General features: G+C 36.0%; 2 protein-coding genes across 3 annotated transcripts; one reads left to right on the top strand and one right to left on the bottom strand.

The window, feature by feature from the left end:
- Window positions 1-24: 24 nt before the first annotated feature.
- Window positions 25-4,429, top strand: DCTN3-p24 (Dynactin 3, p24 subunit). 2 transcript variants are annotated; one of them, XM_022849504.2, is made up of 4 exons: window positions 25-164; window positions 2,772-2,932; window positions 3,481-3,570; window positions 3,947-4,429. In XM_022849504.2, the coding sequence occupies exons 2-4, from the start codon at window positions 2,791-2,793 to the stop codon at window positions 4,171-4,173; spliced, it is 459 nt and encodes a 152-aa protein (XP_022705239.1). In that variant the 5' UTR covers window positions 25-164; window positions 2,772-2,790; the 3' UTR covers window positions 4,174-4,429. The 2 variants fall into 2 exon arrangements, with proteins under 2 accessions (XP_022705239.1, XP_022705238.1); XM_022849503.2 differs by having other exon boundaries at window positions 28-164; window positions 3,370-3,570.
- A 4,062-nt stretch (window positions 4,430-8,491) lies between these two features.
- LOC111269695 (acid phosphatase type 7) lies at window positions 8,492-18,026 on the bottom strand. Its single transcript, XM_022849493.2, has 8 exons — window positions 17,608-18,026; window positions 16,352-16,561; window positions 15,802-16,013; window positions 13,200-13,297; window positions 12,000-12,271; window positions 11,096-11,325; window positions 10,722-10,862; window positions 8,492-9,812 (listed from the first exon to the last, which is right to left on the bottom strand). Exons 1-8 carry the CDS (start codon window positions 17,804-17,806, stop codon window positions 9,714-9,716), a joined length of 1,461 nt encoding a protein of 486 aa, XP_022705228.1. The 5' UTR covers window positions 17,807-18,026; the 3' UTR covers window positions 8,492-9,713.
- Window positions 18,027-19,606: the final 1,580 nt, after the last annotated feature.

The raw sequence follows: 19,606 nt of genomic DNA, 5'->3' as shown, positions 1-19,606 counted from the left end.
GACTTCTGTTTTGATATTTTCGTAAAATAGTCTGCGGGTGAGGTGCAACTCTCACCCAGGAATTTGTTATTTCCCACAGTCCGTCGAATCTGTCCACTGTTTGTTATGGTGGATTCAGCAGTTGAATGGCGATGCTCACATATTTTAGGAACATTTTATTTAGTGTAAGTACTTTAGTTAATTCGTGTCTGGTTTCCAAACGGCTGATCTATTTGCGTACCGATGCCAATTTTAATTGAATCTATTCAACAGTGCATTAACAAAGGTGTCACTTTGTTAAAAGGGCAAGAATTTCTTCAAAGTAAACCAAGTGCACCCGTTAGAACTACTCGAGTGGAAACATGTTAACCATGGTTGAACGTGGGTGACTATCTATGTCAGAGATTAAACTCAGCTTTTTGTATATTCAAATTACCTAATCTTCTATTATAGCTCTGCCCGGTGCGTTTCTATTACCCGGATAAATAAGGCTCCTACATAAAGAAATAAATCAGCCTATATATCGATTTTCACTCGTTGTTTTCAGACTTGGGTTTTCAGATTGATACGTGTTTTTAGATTAATCGAATAATGTGTTTGCCTAACGCTCATCAACAGCTTAAAGATTACAAGAGTGCCATTGTTTGCTGACCCATATTTTTGATTCCCAAAAATATCTAAATGTATGTGGTACTTATGGACAGCCAATTTATTTAGCATTATGCTCTCACTAAATGGAGAAGTGAAGTAGAACAGGGCTACGTCTGTGTTGTATCACAGCATGATCTGTCACTTGTTTGATATTTTTTTCACACTTTTTAAATGTGAATATTGCAGGCTGTCTCAGCTATCATAATAGCACAACTGGATTCTTTCAATACGTTTATGCCTAGAGATTGAGTGTAAAAACGTAATCTGTCAACGAACATGCGATACCTCTGCTGTGATGCTTGATTTGATCTCAATATTGTTATCAAGACTTAGACGCCATTTTGCATTTTTTTTTGTGGATGGGTAGCCCAAAATTCTATTCAGTCCACACACTTTGCGCTTTACTTTGTTCTTCACGATTGCCTTTTTATCAATTTTGTTTGTTATTTCAAGGGAAATACCCTTTGCACAGTAAAACGTTTATTACGAGTGCAGTCGGTATATCACTGTATGCGGAAAAACATACGTTATAAAACATATGAAAATATTCATCAACTTAATCTCGAATTCTTGTATATTTTTGTGGGCGATTATACGTACCCTTGGTATTACGCTGTGAATATTTCAGCTAGATTATAGGAAAATCCTGAAAGTGTTTGAACAATACGAGAAAAGAATAAAGCTAAAATTACACCTCTCATGTTCAATTTTATCGGAAAATCTATCATCATTAAGAATTTTCATAACAGAAAATTTTATATCTAGAAAAGAACTTGCGTTATTGCTGCTTCCTTTTCAAGGCGGTAGTAGCATACTTGCTGTGAAATGAACCGACGGGACCCCTCACAGAGAAACGCACCTGGCCATGCACAAAATCACATTGTTGTTCTTTCTAATACACTGGCGTACATATTAGCAATTAGCAACAGCTACTTCTTCGCAGTTATTAGGTTGACCTAGTGAAGTTTAGTTCATAATTATTTTTTGTTTCAATTACAGCAAAATCGATTGCTCTAATAGCTCAAGAGAGAAAGAACTATAACTTCAAAGTAGGTTTTTATAAACACAGGTCACTACTCAAGCAGTCAGGAATCAAACGAGGTTAACAATCCTAAATCTGATCCTAGCAGTAACGTGCGATTTCGCTCAGCAGGAAGTAGCACTCGTGTGGGGGCGAACTTATTTAGCAGCTAATTGTGATGTTTAAATAAGATATTAAAAGAAGAAGATTTAGAAGCTACAAATAGTTAGGGCTATCTTAACAGTTAGTCGTTTCCTTGAACTAAGTTATTTGTCAACCCCCACAAAGCAAAATAAATATTTGAGCCTCTTTAGTAAAGCGTTACATCCATGTTTAAAGAATGATGAAAAAACAATCAGCCATTACAATTTTAATGTTGGTCTTAAAAAATGCAATGATGAATAAAGCGGCTCTAAGCAAAATGTCTCCAATATAATTTATTTTATTGACAATAGAATCAATTTGATTAATACATCAATAGCACTAAGCGAACGGCATATGAATCATTAATCGAACCGAATTTTTGGCGCATGACATCGCAGAAACAACATGCATAAACTTTTACAACTGTACTTTTGCACAACGTATATATATATATATATATATATGAGACGTTGGAAACAGGAGCTGTAAGTAATCTTCTCCAGCGCAAATGGTTCAATGTTTGGTTGAACATTGAAAGGGCTATCAAATACACTCGTCGCGAAAAAATTCTTCGAAAAAAAATCATAATTCGGAAAAGTAGCTATCAAAGCAGCGTTTTATTTAGAATCGAAATCTAAAGAAGCTCTTTTCGGACAAACTGAGGGCAATAATAAAATCTGGAGAATTGAGCAAAAATTGGCACCACCAAATCTTCCTCGATGTGTTTACCAACTATACTTTGTCCCTGAAATGAATTGTTCTAAAATTATTTCACGAGAATTAAAAATACGTATCCTCATTGTAAGAAAAACGGCACTGCAATCGCCTCGTGCACAGTAAAATATAAAGTTAAACTGGCCACTGTATATATACAAATATGTAACGCAAGTTCATATTGTTTCCTTCTACAACACAGCGCCAAAAGTGATTCACATGCTCTCCTATGTACTCGTGTTTTGTTTTAATTTGGTTACAGAGTGTCGTAAACAAGAGAAATGGATGCCGGCGTTCTTGAACGACTGGAAGCGCGAGTCTCTGCTCTAGAGCGGAAGGTCAAAGGTGATTTCCCAGACCATGACCAAAGCGTCGTTCAAAGGCTAGCCATCATCAATAACAAGCTTACTTCTGCAATTCAAGGTATACGGAAAATCATACTAAAGTTCCGTCAGACAAATCATTTTGCTATTATTTTGATGTATTAAATATCCACAATAACGTACGTTTGGTAAAGACATTCTAGAAAAGCATACACTTACATTAATTCCTTATGGCTGCTTAATAATTCGTCCGTTACTGTTCATTAAATCTTATAATTTTTTATTTAAATGGGCGAGTCGTTCAATTACATGGAAAAATGTCGTAAGTTAGGATCATTGACTAAGTTCTTATAGGCATAATATATACACAAAATGAGTCACCCGTGCAATTAAGTCGTTATAGATGAAATTTGTTAGTCTAAGGAAAAATATTCTGATTCTAGCCGACTTATTACTTAAAAGAAAAGGTGAAACATCAAAGTAGGCAGCTTTTTGTTTAAAAAATATCTGTCAAAGCTTTATATTGTTATTATACAGATAAGGACACGTTGGGAATTCTAAAACGAACAGATGCGTTGGATACTTTGCTGGATCCTTGTCTCGAACGAAGTGTTGGTTTGGATAATTCAGCAAAGTTTGCTCTTGTAGAAGCCAACGGAGACCGAGTACAAGAAGCAGCCGAGATTCTCGAAAAGATTAACTCAATGAGGAGTGTTCTCGAGAGCGCACACATCAAATGTAAGTTTGATAATTCATAAATATTTTTATGATAAAAAATATTTTTTTAAATAGACGTTATTGTTAAAACCTCAACCTAACAGTAGAAGGCTTGTTTAGATATAAGAATTGTTATCGTACCGGTACTGTATCAAGATAACCGGTACTGTACCGGTTATCTTGATACAGAGATTTGCAGTACACTGCAAGACTTTGAAAGTAATGCTATCAGCCCTAATGTAAAAAAATACATTCTATTATAATGCACTCCAGTGCACAAAGTAGTGGTCCATCACATAGGTGAAAGTTACTACATTACAATAATTATACTAATACTAACGATCATATGTACTTTTCATTCCATGCTCGCCTACCACATTTGCCTGCTTTTATTCAGCGGTTCCAATGCATTCAGCAAAATTAGCAGCTGTAGCTGAAACACAGGCGAATGAGGTTGAGCGTGTTGAAAATCTGACTCGCCGTGTGATGGGAATGTTTGAGACGTACAATCGAATCATGGCTGATATTGACCGAAAATTTGCTTTCTGGGATCAGCGACTTAAAGTTGCTGAAGAATTGATTTGTGCAGGAAAAAACGCTAAACAAAATGATTCAACATCATAGAATTTCTATCAATACCTATTGTTATACTGACAATGCGTTTGTTCCAATGTTTCGGCTAAGCAAAACGGCTTAGTGGTATGTGAACTAAAACAAACTCAGAGCTTTGATATTTTTTGTTCAGAGTGTGCACAGTGCTCATGAACGAGAAAACCAGCGCAGAAAATTATATTTATTGATAACAACTTACGTATAAGTGTACTTGGGGTGTTGTAATTCAGTACGGAAAAACTGCCTAAATAAATAGAATATAAAATGATATCCTGGCTCATTTATTTTGAATTTTGCAAATCTACTATAATTTTAAGGCTTTGATAATAAAACATTTGTGCAAAAATTATAAGGTCTGAGATTCAACTCTATTATACGGTCAGAAAATAGTATTCTATTGTATATTAGGTGCCATGAGAGCATGTTTCGAACAATAGAAATTCTGGAGCGAAATTCAGTAAGATGAAGCGACTTTCGAGGCTTAAATGCTACATTTTGTTAACAAAATCTTATTGCGATCTTTGAATGAATACCGGACACCTTTGTGAACTTAACCGGCTACAAGAGTGCCACTCGCGGGCTCCAATTTACGCCAGTTTGCTTGTTTAGACATTAATATATAACATATTATATTTTACTACACATTATAAAGCATAGGGATAGTTTTTTACACTTGCTAACGCAACAGAGTTTTCACACTAGTGGTATGTCAACGCAGACGATACTGATGGTCGCCTTGATGTTTGTAAACGGTGGTACGGCAGTGTTTTTAAACAAGATCCATTAGAAAGGAGATGCTGTCGTCAATGTACTCCCAACCAAATAACATTAAGTTTTGTGGAAAAATGCAAACTTTTTCTTTCGCGCAGATCATTCCGGAATGAAACTCTAGTTATTAAAAAGACAGCCCAACCCGATTACCTTAAAAGGTCATATTGGATTCGATAAGGAAATAGATACAGACTTTTGGTTAATTAGATTTTTTAATTTTTTTCATGACATTTTTTAATAAGTATTTATGCATACAATATGAAGTGAAGATTAACTCATTTCTGGAACGTCACCCAAACTTGAGAGTTTTTATCTTTCTTTTTTATTTTTATACTAAGCGGTTACGCATGTTAAACATAATGAAAACATAATGAACATTTCATAGTCATTTTATATGTTTTAGTTAAATGAATATGTTCCTAGAGCGTCACCAAAACTTAATCCTTTTACTTGTTAATTTTGTCGTTAATAAATAGTTATCAAATCCGTTTCTAGGACATTACCAAAGCTTAAATATTTTTCAATATTTCTTTATTTTTTTGCCGATGGATATTCATACATGTTCCTTGACATTTTGCTCTTAAATTTATTTAGATTTTTTTTTTCTGAAACTAGCTCTATATTGGCCGTTTCAGCGTTTCGACTGAAGTTAATTAGAAGCTCACTCATACACATATATCGTTCGAATAAAGCTTGCGTCATTTTCATTCTATTGTTACATAGGTGAGCCGAAACGACGGAAACTGCTAGTTTCACTACTCATTTCAAACAAAAAGCTATGCATTGTATTTTCATCAAGTTTACCGAAATCTATTAGGTGGCGTTGAAAAAAACCATCACATAACACAAGCTGTTATATTTTCATCCTTCGATCAGCATTTTCAACTTAAAAATGGTATTGAAATACCAACATACACTGAATCTCGATTCAGCTCTGAGTATAAAATTGTAACAGCTGACTGCTTTTTCATTATTCTTTAAATATGGAAGTAACGCTTAACTACTAGATAGACCTTTGTATTAAAAAATTGTTAGTATTAGAAACTATAGAAAACTAGTTCAGTCGGTTGTTGGCTTTTTTAACGCCGAAGTATCCGTACTAGCTTTAGACAAATGTACTGCATTTTTGCACAGCTTGTTGAGATATATCGACCAGTGTGAAATATTAAGATCAATAAAGTGGAATTTTGCCTAGAAAAAAAAAACCGCTCAAAAATTTCTCGGGATAGGTTTTCATTTTCTTAACACAAGGGAAAACATTTTTTTTTTAATTTTTGAACATTTTCACGCAGGAATACCAATTTTAGGTATAAGAACATGTATTACGTCTTTACTTAGCTCAAGATGTATGGACTGGTGGCAAAAATCATTCCTACTTAGATTTTTACATAAACATTTAGCTGACATTTTCTAGAAGCAAATATTTTTTGAAGACAATCCCACTAAAATATGGTCTATTTTAGCTCCTGAAACTCTTCTAGAGACAACTATGGGATATTTTTTTAACGAATCCGTAAACTAACCACATTAGCATTACACCTCTCTGTAGGACAAGTAACTGCCTTTTCCCAAAAAAAGTAATGGCGCACTTGAAGAAATAAACTAAGATAGTTCATTATAAATTATTCGGCCAAAAATGATATAATCACAAAGTTAAAAAATAATTTCCCTGCAATCCTAGCAGTTTTTTGTAGAGCTTGGAAAACAAACAACTTTTAGCCTTTCAACGGTTCAATTTTCAACAGTTATTGAGAAATTCGCAGAAAAGACCTAACTTGCCTAATTTAACATTATGTTTTATGATATAAGAAAAACAAATTCCATTGAAAGAAAGTACTTAGTTGGTCGGCTACATTTGAAGCGCAGATGAAATTTTGCGGATCAGAAAAACCAGCACAATTCAAGAACGTCACGAAATCAATTCGAGTACCTTAGGCAAATTAACGAACAAAGAGACAAAGTTTTAGTAGTTATAGATAGAAATGCGGGTTTCGCTCCACCTTTGTTTTACTATTAAACACATTTTGTATAGAGGTAAAAGGCCAATTAAATGCTTGTAGCATCACACTACTCGTTGATACAGCTCGTGTTAGCCGACTTCTTGCCTACATGCTCAGCTAAGGTACGAATAAAAGAGCTAGGAACATATACTATAATAAAAACATGTCCAAATACTATTGGTGTTTAGGGTGATTGGTCGCCTATACAGTGCAACATGCTAAGCGTACCTGAAGCAAGTGCGAAGAGATCCAAGGGAACGAGATTCGTCAGCTTCTATGCCGATAATGAATTGGCACCATTAGTTACGTATTCCAGCCTGCCACAAACATGTCATCTCTCCTCGATATGTCCTATGCAACGACACCTCAGTGTAAAACAGAGGTCATCGTTGCACGATCAGCTCGGATCAATCTTTAGCGAAATTCTTCGTCTCAGGACCTCTAGATGAGCAAAGCTCACCCCAAAAGCTCAGTTATGTAAACAAAAATTATGCTGCAGTAAAATCTAGTCTGGACCGTATATTATTACAGCATTTTATTTAACTACTGCGAGGATATGAACGGTATATGCGAAAACGTAAGTTTAACAATTTACCTGTGAGCGCACAAGGGAACAAAATGGGGAAAAAAGGGAAAATATGGTCGCAAATTAACGCCCACCTATATCTATAAGAAATTTATAAAAAATCTAAAAAAAATATTGAAAAATGACGTACCTATAGAAGAAATTGATTAAGCTACGAGACTGATGATTACGACGACTAATCAGAGAATGCAACATTCCGCGAAGGAATGATCCAAAAGCGATTTAAAATTATATTTATAAAACAATAGCGCAAGGTGTATTGAATTTTATAAGAAGCCCGAATGGAACACTAGGAACGGTCGGTTGTGAAAAGTGCAAAAGCATCCAGTGCCTTCTTCAAACCTGCCTATTCGTTATTAGCCCAATAAAGATACCACGCTTGACAGACTTCCGTTGAACGTACTTAAAGGGGTTCGAAATCTCAATCTGTATTCACCTCTCACAAATTTTTAAGAAACCTGTCGAGAGTGTTCAAGCGCCATACATGTTTCGAACAGCCGAACGATGTGTCGAGTGCATAAGAGAGGATCGAAGGTTGAGCCTACCAACAAAAGACGGGTATGGCTAATTGCAGCGGCATGCGAGTTGGTACAATGCGCCATTCGTACAGTAATATACAAAGACGATACCTGTTGCTCAGATAGCCTAAGGAGCAAGACTGGAAACAGTTTGAATGGGCAAAGTTCGTGGGGTTGCCCTTAAGATACAATAATGGGATTTACCATCTATATTTCGTCATTTCTATAATGTACATATTGCCCCTATTTGTCTCTGTAAGTCGTAAGACTGTAAAACTGTAAGAATCAATAAAGACGGTAGTGGATTGCCGCACCATACATAACACACCTACTAAAATTGGCCAATAGTCTAGATTTAAAACTGTTGGTTGAGAAATGCGCCCCTCCACTTTTTGGACATGAAAATCCCAATCATGCATGTTAATTGGTAGATCCAACCGATAAACCATCTACGATTTAGGAATAGTCATTGCAGTTTTATTAAAATACATAAAACATGTGACAGACGTAGTTTTTTCGCGGAATGGGCCGGCCTAATTAAATCTTTCGCTTATTTTTTCTAAAAGACTCAACTTTATATGTCAGGCTCTTCAAGATATATAATACACTACTCATAATATACGCAGAATGTATGTGGTATTTAATTTCGATATAACGCACTAAAAGGCTAAGGGAGTGTATAAGCAAAACGCACTGATTTCAAACGTCAATATAAGAAAAAAGAGAAATTTTAACAATTATTGATAGATTCAGCGTCATTGGGTATCAAACGCTTGACGTATCAGCAAGCGGCCTCTTAACCTGAAAACAGTAATGATTGAGAAGATCGGACAGATACGTGATCCCACAACATTATTTAACTTTTTAATATTGAGTTACAGATAAAAGCAGTTGTAAAAGATTTATTTCTATAGAGAGTTTCCCATAGGCTACGCGAACAATCATAAAACAGTGGAACAATATTTTCTCTAGGAGCATTGTAATAAAGCCTCTGAATAAAAGTTGTGATTATTACATTTACCATAGAAGTGACGTGTAATAGTAACTAATTAGTCCCTAATAGCTAGAATATACTTTAACCACAATTTTCCATGAAATATGCGTTGAGTACTTGTTCACTCAACACAATTTTCACAGAAATATGCATTTGTACATTGAATGGTAGTATGTCAGTGCGGACCGTGCTGGTAGCCATTTTAGTATTTTTAAACTATAGAGCGGCGTTGTTTTCAAATGTGTTTTGGCCTTTACGACCAATCAAATCAATATTGCTCCTGCAGCATTACAATTAAATATGCTACATGCAAAGACAAACTTTGCCTTCTAGGGGCAAAAGAGTTGGCTCAATTGGTTATATCTTACACCCAAACTTTCTTGGCAGGGAACTTTACCGACACACAAAATTAGCTCAATTTGTGGGCTATGAGGGTCGTTTTGGACAGGACTAACCCATGGACCTAAACTTTTAATAGCAAGATTTTTTTATATAGATATGTAAGCCCAGTGTTCTCTGGAAATCTCGAAGATCATTTTTTTTTTTTATTAATGATTATCATTCTAATTGAAACGTACATGAAAAGGCTTTTGTTTTATAAAACTGATTACTGTCACTTGTTTCATATAAATAGCTTGCAGTCGCGTTCCTGTAGCTCTCATAAAAGGTTCTGAAGTCATTTTTTAAATACGATAAACGCCTGTATCCAGAGGTAAATCTGGTTCTTGCCACTTTGGGAAAGACAAAGCCTTCTTGATGGAGATTTTGTCGACGACGGCACCCTGGAACATCCAAACAAAAGAAACTAGCTATTTTTGTAGAGAAAAGTGCACATGTATTCAGAGAATAGTATTTATGAATTATATTATCGTTTAGAATCATAAATGTAGTGTGAATATAAATCAAACAGGTTTATTATTTTCTAATGGCAAAGTCAAACCTAACGAAATTCGACTGAACGAAGATAAAACAATAATTGCATGTTGCATTATTTCAATACTGTTATTTAATTTGGGTCATCTTACGATATTACAAATAACTCAAATACGTTATATATATAAATAAATAAAAAACGGTTTTGTGTGATATAAAGTACCACGGGTAAAGGCGAATTGTTGTGCTAATAGGTGAAATGCGTGGATTAGCAAAAGAAATGTTAATCTATCAAATTAAATATTGAAACTTTTACAGATCGCTTGTATTCAAAGAGAAATTTAAGGGCAACACTACAAGTATCAAACTCGAAAGTCTGAAAGGTTAGGCTTTCAGATAAAATATATAGGTTTCTGAAAGGTTAGGCCTTCAGATAAAATATATAGGTTTCTGAAAGGTTAGGCCTTCAGATAGAATATATAGGTTTGAGAACTATCAGATCTAGCATCATTAGGAAACTTCTGATACTTAATATTGCGCTATTAGCTTCTGCAGCATTATAATTATATGCTACTTGCTTTACAAACTATCTTGGATACGCTGCAAAAAACTAAATTTTATTAGCGGTTGGACGTAGGAATAGCTTGCGCATTTAGATGTCATGTCAGCGTCGTACAGACTAAGTCCTCTTCGAATTATGGATAGATTACATATGGATAATACAGCTTTGGCAGAATTTCGTGCATAGCGCAGACGAAGGCCGAAGTACCTACATGACGACTATTAGTATACATTATACCTGACTTCTCATTACTTACAGTTGGAACGGAAACCTGCTCGATATCGATGTGTGACTTATCAACTATATGGACTCGGCTAAACGTGTAATCGTGGTCAGTATGGAAAGCACTCATTCTCAAAGGGTCAGGTCCATATGGGCTTAAGCCTTCTTCGCAGCCCTGCAGAAAAGGTAAGGGAAAGTGACAAATCTCTCAAAGCAATGGCTGCCAGCAAGATCAACGACAGAGATATTATACCCACGTATGTCTTAAAAGCTACTTTTAAACACTCCTTTTATAGTAGTGCATACTTCTACTTTGATTTGCAGTTTACGTTTCTTCATGAAATTCTTGTTTTCCCTCAAAATGCACAAGAGTTATAATTAAGAAAGATGCTTGTTGTTGTATCTTACAGGCGATCCCGTAATTATGTGAACTGGTCCCTGGGGTTCGTTGTAGGCTTCTTTGGTTCTATTTAATACGGTTCCGTTAAATATAGGCCATATTCGTTCATACGAGTGCTGATGTCCAGCCCACATGACGTCTACTCCAAACTTCTTGAGAAGCGGCTCGAGAGCAAATGCTCGACTAAAGGGCATTCCGGCCCTAACAATGTTGTTTAGGTCAGCACATTCCGAATTACCTGCCGGTGGAATGACTTTATATGAAACTGAATGCGTAATGGGGTCAAGGCAGCATGTGCACAACATAGCCGCGTACCATTAGGCTGAGCCAGAACATAAAAATTCGTGCGATTTAAAAAAAATAGTTTAAAAACCACTGGATCGTAATCTACCAAACATATTTCAGAACATAGCGTAAGCTGAAACCGTAAACTCATAATTCGTCGTTGGTACATAAAAAATGTTAGAAAAAATAATATTTTATATAGCTTATTTTTCATCATTCAAAATCCTCAACATCTGTGCACTAGAATCAAGGTTGTGCATGCTGTCGTTCGTCAAAGTACCGCTCAGTACCTTTTCATTTTGTGACTTACCGCACTTACGATCTAGGGGCCTATAGTTTGTTAAAAAGATGTTGTCTGATTTTGTTTTAAGACTAGCCCTATTTTGAGCTCGTCAAAGTCAAATTACACAATCAGCATATTAGAACAATTACAAATATCCATGCGCGTGCAGCAAGTGACTCAATCAGGCGTGTAATTTATTTGATAAATATCTGCAACCGGGCTACGCATAAATAAAGGGAAGCTCACACGCACGCATTGACAATATTCTGCTATCATCATATTAGACTACTTTGTAAATTACGCTGTAGAGTTAAACAGTGGAAATACTTTAGAAGTCTACTTACCAGCATTAGTGCAATACATAGGTCGGTGGCCTAAGAGAAAAATCCAGGGTGTCTGAATTCTGTTCTCCTGTTTGTTGGCTTCCGTCAGATCTCGTACCAACCAGTCGTACTGAGATTTAATCTGCCGATAGCCAAACTGAAGAAGGTAGTAAAATTCGGTAGATATTGAGACGATATGTACTGGGCCAATATTGAACGAGTAAAAGTGATTATTGATACGCCGCTCTTGTTTGTTGTACATCGAGAAGCGAGCGTCATAATTTGAGAAATTGCTTCAAAGCAGTCGACGAGTACAATGTGGATCATATGAAAATATCGTAAAGGTGAAAGTTAGTACATTAGCTCTAAAATGACTAAGATCAGCTGGCATTGACTATTACATTTTACTGCATTGATACAGGATCGACCATCCTGTCGGGAGCAACTTCGAAATGACACCAATAGACAACTAAAGTTATTACAAAGCTCGTACACACTCAAATACAATATCAATAAGGTGAGCTCCCTTAACCTTCTTCATGCCAGTTATTCGCTTCATCCAATTTTTGGCCACCTTTTGTCATTTACCTAGCCTTTTCCCCGAAATGGCCTCATGGACATTTTCTTCAAATTTCCCCATCGTGCATAGATTGCCGTACACCGATAATCTTCGGACCTATAGCAGAATAGTCTACCCTTACAGGTAACTAACGTTATTACTTTGATGAGCGGCTTGTGTCCAGGCAGGGTAATGTCGAGTGGCCCCCACGTCATGTGACGTAACTTCGCTCTATTCCTTTTTGTGGGTGTACCCAGAAAGCAAGGTGTACTATCATAATCAGCGAACCATAGACAAGTTCAAGGTAAATATCTGTAATACAATTTCAGAGATGTATGCGAATCAGCAGCCAACAACTATGAAGCGACTATGTGTCATAAAAAAAAACACTAGGTAGATCTATCTTTTGCAATAATTTAAGTAAAAATCTAAAAGATATAAAATTTGTGATAATAAAAATTGTATACAAGTGCATTTTGGAGTTGCTCTCAATCAGATAGTCGTCCCTGTGCAAATGTTGCTCTACTTATTGAAAGCTTTTCGCAGACAGGTCGTTTGTTTCCGTACAAATAAGATTAAACGGGAGGGGGGTAATTTGTATTAGTATTTCATAGTTGTCGTACGTTATACGTATGAAGAATTTTACTGGAGTCGTCACTTACTAGTGATATTCATGATTACCAGGAGTAACTTGGTATGGAACATAAGCCGCGATAGTTTCAATCTGGCGCATAAACTGGTCACCGCGACGAGCGTTGTCCTGCAGAAAGGCACATCAAACATTGGTATATAATGCCAGCTTTTCAGTTACCTATTCATGGTTATTAAACAGACTATATGTACAACAGATGCTTTCAATCAGAAAATTAAACGTTTTGTATTTTGTACGACTTGCTTATAAAATACGGTAAAAATTTATACAGTCAATTTGTCAGCAGCAACGGATAGAGTTCTTTCAGCATATGACGTCTTTTGGAGCTGCCTTTGCTGATTAGAATCGAATCGTGTAACCAAACATAGTCCCTGAAAAATATAGCCTCGTGAAACATTTACTAAGAATTCTCATGTGAACCAGGATAATATATTACCATTTCCGGCTAACCGATGGCAGCTTTAAGTAACACAATTACTGGAGTATGGATTTTGGGAGTAAACGAAAAAAGACGTTGGACTTTAGAGATTAGATTAACAAGAGATACATCTAATGTCAAACAAAATGATGATGAAATTATCGCTATTGTGAAATAGTGTGCACTTTACACGTAGAAGTCGATGACGTAGTGAAGAAACAGCAATAAGTTATACCTTTTTAAAAGTTATAAACTGAAGAAACGAGAGCCTTTTTTTGTGAGCTTTGTCCAAGCTTATCCGTTGCAAATAACATGGCGTTTCCTAAGGTACGCCAAATATAGAAAATACCTCTCTGATATAGGGAACGACAGACGGCCTAGCGTTAATTTTATCGCTCATAACTCAAATTTGTTGAATATATCTAAAATTGGTGTAACCCGATCGAAGATGAGACAAAATAAGATTTGTCTTAAATAGTCAACAAGATTTTAGAATTTACAGGCATTATCAGAACCTCTCATAACCTCGAGCTCAGATAGTGAAATTAAAGTTTTTGAAAAAGGATAAATAACGAATGAGAGAGCACTAAGGTCAAGCCGCAAGTGGGTAATTTTCTGTTCACACAAAATTTCTGTTTGTGTTTTTGTAACCCTCTTACAGCTTTCAATACTTTTCGGAGCTTTCGTTGTCTCAGTATTCCTTGAGCATTTTATTGGGCAATGACCTGCGATGCATTTTACACAACTTATTTTCACTGTAAATTATATTTTAAACGGTTGCCTACCTAAACAGCACAATGACTATAACTTGATGCGTCGATCAAAGGTGAAGTTCACAAATGACGCCCTTAATGCCATATTTCTTCTTAAGCTTAAACGCTCATAAACAGCTGTTATCTTGAAAATAAACTGTCAATATATTAAAAAAATAGCATCATCGATATTCGTAAAAGACACTGTTGATGAAGAACAGGTTCCATTTGCAACTCACTCAAATAATAAACATATGTGAGGTAGAGGCATTTGCTCGCGTCAAATCAATTGGCCGTTTTTAATTGTGCAAGTTCTTAGAATCGAGATAACCGTCGGCCAACAGAGACTGTCTAATAACACGATAATGTATCAACTGTGAACAAAACACGAAACAGTTTCCTGACTCTAACAGGATCGTGTAGGAGAAAATTAGGCATTGACTATGCCGAGCTCGAGAATTGCTTACTTAGCGGCTGCTATTAATACAAATCTACGTGAAAACCATTTTTTGAATTGCAGTATCCGAATGCTAGCAGGCGGGCAGCTTTTACATTTTGGGCACTTTTGCTCTCAATTCTAATAACTAAAAAAGCCGTAACGATTCAAATATAAATATATATATGCTAATTAACATGGCTATGTGTGACATATGAAAGCTCTAAAACACATTTGTAAACTGAACGTCTACAAATAAGCTAATGGACAAAATTTTTCAAAAATGCAGAGGACTCGTGCAAAGTGGATTTTTATAATAAAGTATTTTTATGTAGCATCTACTGAAACCGGTATCTGAAGCTAATTATATGAATAATCGTAATGGCTATCTTCACTTTATGATGGCCGTCTAAAATTGCTCTTAATAAAAATAATTTTACGTGTATCTGTTGACTTATCACCATAACAGTCTGCACGACGTTAAGCAATGGCCATGTGTACAAATATAGCCGGGAAATTAGACGTCAATATTAAACAGGGCCTTGCCTTTAAACACTAAACCTAGTCAAAATTGAATCTAAATACAAGCCAATGTTCTCATTTAATTCTAATTACACATTATGAGGTGTACAGGTATATAAAAGCCCTCTATAATATACCTGTAGTTGATATTTATGCCAGCATATGCTCATCTTAGAGAAAAGCCTTTATTGAGCCAATTACTAGGCAACAAGGTGTTGTGTAATACCCTTCCTAATTTCAGTGTTTGCTTAATATTTTCTATTTTATTTCTTCTAAAGAGCTTTCTAAGAAAGCTTCTACAAATTACAACAAATGAAAGACAAAACGGAAGCTATATCATTCTTTTGGAATCATATGCAATCTTCATCTTTTTCATTTTTAAATTGTTAATATTGTCGCCATTGAATATAACGCTGAGAAACTCCACACGGCACAGGACAATAAGTAGGTGAAAAGCCAGATATGCAAGTAGAAAACTACGTACGTCAGCCAGATCGTATGCGAGGTCTCCCACATGCAATACGGCATCCACTTGCGTTTTTTGGACTTCCTCTTGAAGCGTGGATAACGCGCGCCCATTTTTGTTGCCCATATCACCATATATGAGGAACCGCGGGTCGAAAGTTGCGTCGTTACGTGTCGCTTGGAACCAGTAAACGGCACTCCAGCCCCAATCCGGGTCGCCGCAGTGATAGTCTTAACACCCAAATTGATTATTATAATGAACAAAAATACATTATGTTGTTTAAGTGTAGCAATTGAATGTGGTTAAAAGTAATGATATGTTAGCGCTTACACTAATACATGCATTTAAATGGAGATTTGTTTAACATTATTGAGTGAGTTAAACTAAATATTTCGAGGCTTATGTGCGGCGCCATTCTTAAGTATTCCATTGGACGGCTGATTTTCAGTACGCAACGAAGTGTATGGTTGCCCAGATTCGAACTTAGACCACTAGGTGTCTCTGAAACAAGCAACAAATAATGTTACCCACTGACCTATCACGGGGACTCATTGGATTAGATACTAACAGTAAACAAACCCCGGTTTAAGATTCTTCAATGTAACTCTGTGGATGTACAGGTTCCTTCGTTCACTGCCGCCGTCCGTGAACAAACTCATACTGCCCAGTATTCGTCGCGTAAATCGTACCCCATAACCCGACTTTGGTCCGAATTCGACTGCAGTTAAATTTGTTGCATTCAGGGTTAGCCAAGTTACTGTCATCTCAGTTTCGTCCGCTGCAAAATAACGCATAGCATTATTAAAGACACGAAATTTCATTTTGAAACAGATTTTGTCAATTAAATCTCTGTTTTCAATCATTAGCTTATGCTTTGACTACAATATATGTTATGTATGCAAAAACATTTGATAGGCATTGTCAATACATTATGTTATGAGCAAAACCTGTTATGCCGTATCTGTTCACTATTAAGTAAAAAAAAAAATAAATGCTTAAGGTTAGTTCATTATTTACCTATGTTAATTGTAGTCGGCTGGATTTGGTTGTTATATATTGAAATGCCAATACTTTTTGCCAAATTTGTTTTCTCTGACTAACTGTCAGTAGTAAGTTACGCATGATGTACATCAACTCCAAAACAGATTTAGGCCTTCTATCGTAACACATCTCGCTATTATGAGATATAGATGCTATATAAATAAATCTAACTCCACTTTATGGCTTTATCTTCGGAAAATGTGTTCAAGCTATAATTGAAAATTGGAAGCTATTTATATCACTTCGACTTATCTGTATTGTTCTACTGAAAAGATACCTTAACTCTAAGGCCAGTTAATGTTTAGAAAAAAATCAAATACTACATCTGCTACGATTCAGAAGTCTGCTTATCTGGCGGAAACCGATCCTCGAGTTCAGAGCTAAGAAGCAATCGTTTATTTCTGCGATTTTGAGACGACTAGCTGTCTTATCTTCGCAGGAGCGTGGCATAAATATTACTGTATTAATGGTATTTATGATACGTTGGAAGCGGCATATTCAAATACATGTTATACAGTTATATAGCGATCTTGTCTCAATTTATAAAATCTACCGTAAAGAATATTAGTCTCTGCATGCAGAACGGCATCTTTTCAAACGAAAGCTCTCTAGAATATCGAAGCGTAAATTTCTCCTTTGACTGTGATGCCATTGTCGTTAATGTAGACCTCTTATATGTATAGAATATCGCTTTAGGATATCCTTGAGAACTTTAAAAAGATTTCATATTATGAATGAAGTAACTGTTTATACACTACCTTCAAATGAAAACAAAAAACAAACCTCCGAGACTGAGATGAATCTGCTCCGGTTGCAAATAGTCCTCATTGTCGTAATTATCACCTAGATGTTGGCCAGACACATTCATGCACTTTAGTAAACCGATAATAACTACTCTAGCAAGCAAAAACGGCAGTTTAAGTTGACCTCGTGCGTATCTTCGGAATGGGGTAGCTGGGCAAATTTCAGCCGATATCCACATTTTGATCTAGTCTGAACAAATTCACGCTTGAAGAGCAATGTTGGTTTTGTTCGTTTAAATATTAAAATCACTTTGAAATGTTTTCAATTCGATGGTTTATGGGCTGTTGCGTATTTCAAGCCATTCCTTTTGGGAGACACTATATCGCCGAGTATTCGTCCAATGAGTTTCGTCCCTCGATAAGCCACTTGAGTCCGGCTCCCGCCCCATCTTTTCCCTCCGTTTGCAATCAGGCGAAAGATTCTTAGCGCTGCTCTTGACACTCGAAAAAAGCGATCGAGACGTCTTTACTAACCGCTGCTGGAATAAGTAATACATTCAATCCTTTCGCCAGCATCGCGCTTATTTGATAGATCTCACTCGGGATTTCGTCCCATCTGATATAATATCTAGGCGCAAACTGCTGCGGGTCAAATACTTGATATATTAGCGTATTTTCGATAACCGCACCCTGTATATTAAGAGTATCTAGGGGCAGCAATTGGTATTTTCGTTTGAGCAGTGGTACGGTGTGCGGTGACAGGGTTTGTTTGCTTTGCTGTTCCACCCTATGTCAAAATACGATTGACTTGAGTAAAAAAAACTCGATATCCAAAAATTGATTAACGAAATAATATACTTCTTGATTAACAGGTTTTCATGCACAACTTTGAGACTAGAAATATATTAGCCATTAGATTTACAATGCAAAAATGAGAAAATACGCTTACTTTCAACAAACAACATAGTTATTGTTGGGTTGTTTCAATCAACGAACTCAAATAAATAAATGCTTACAAGTAAGAGTTATACAGTTATGAGAACTGTAGTTTAAAACCGTTAAAATAGTATTTGCTATCTATTTAAATGGAGTGTTTTGACAACATAATGATACACGATAATCGGCGGACAGTTTACATTTTTTAATGGCCATGCAATTGAAATGGCTTCCGTGTTTTACACTTTAACCCTTCATTACCCAATTTGTTTGAGGTCCATAATTTCCTGAATGAATTGTATTCTGCTTAATAAATAATAACTGTTTTCTTTTGGTCGCTAGTATGTCTGTAAACAAACATCTACAAAACAAGACATTTGTTTTGTAAAATTGACTGAAATGACTATTGTTAAATTTGGAAAACACAGTCCCATATTTGGTGGCTGTTTTATTTGAGTGCAAGCCGATCAACCTTAACCGACAGTTTGTGTGAGGCGCTGAGAATTTATAAAATCCAGTGAATGAAACACCATCTTCGCACTATGAGAACGATATCTTATTCACAGTATAAAGTCAATATCTTAGAGGAACGGGCAGAACCTATGCGTTGAATAAACTACAGAAGAAAATGCAGAAATGACAACTCGAAAAAGAGTGATTGTTGGATGTAAGCACAAAACGTATCGAATTGGATTTGTGGTGCTGCGTAGCAAGTTGATCCTGTGATACCAAAGAAGACATCGTAGCGTCCGTAGATAAACTGCGTCGAAAATATTGTGTGTAGAAACAGCAAAACAGATAGCATTTAGGCAAACATACAGCAGAATCGTACCAACATTTTACGCACATAATAATTTTATCTCATGTGGGTATCAAATTGGCCCATGGAAACATAGAAATAACTGTTTAATACGGTGAAAAACTAATATTAGTTGATTCATGAGTTTACGTATTTCATATTGATGTAGACTTGTGGTTAATTAAACGAACAGTTTAGATCCAGACACACCTTCTTCGTATAGTGTAATTCGTTCTATATTAGGGATTTGGCGCACGCCTCCTGTTACCCTCGCCTTTGCTTTCAATAATATATTTGTTTCCTC

The sequence above is a fragment of the Varroa jacobsoni genome, unplaced genomic scaffold (genome assembly GCF_002532875.2).
Source record: "Varroa jacobsoni isolate VJ856 unplaced genomic scaffold, vjacob_1.0 scaffold_1407, whole genome shotgun sequence".
In the NCBI taxonomy this organism is placed as follows: domain Eukaryota; kingdom Metazoa; phylum Arthropoda; class Arachnida; order Mesostigmata; family Varroidae; genus Varroa; species Varroa jacobsoni.
Note: the sequence above shows the minus strand (reverse complement) of the source record. Positions and strands in the feature narration are given on the sequence as shown.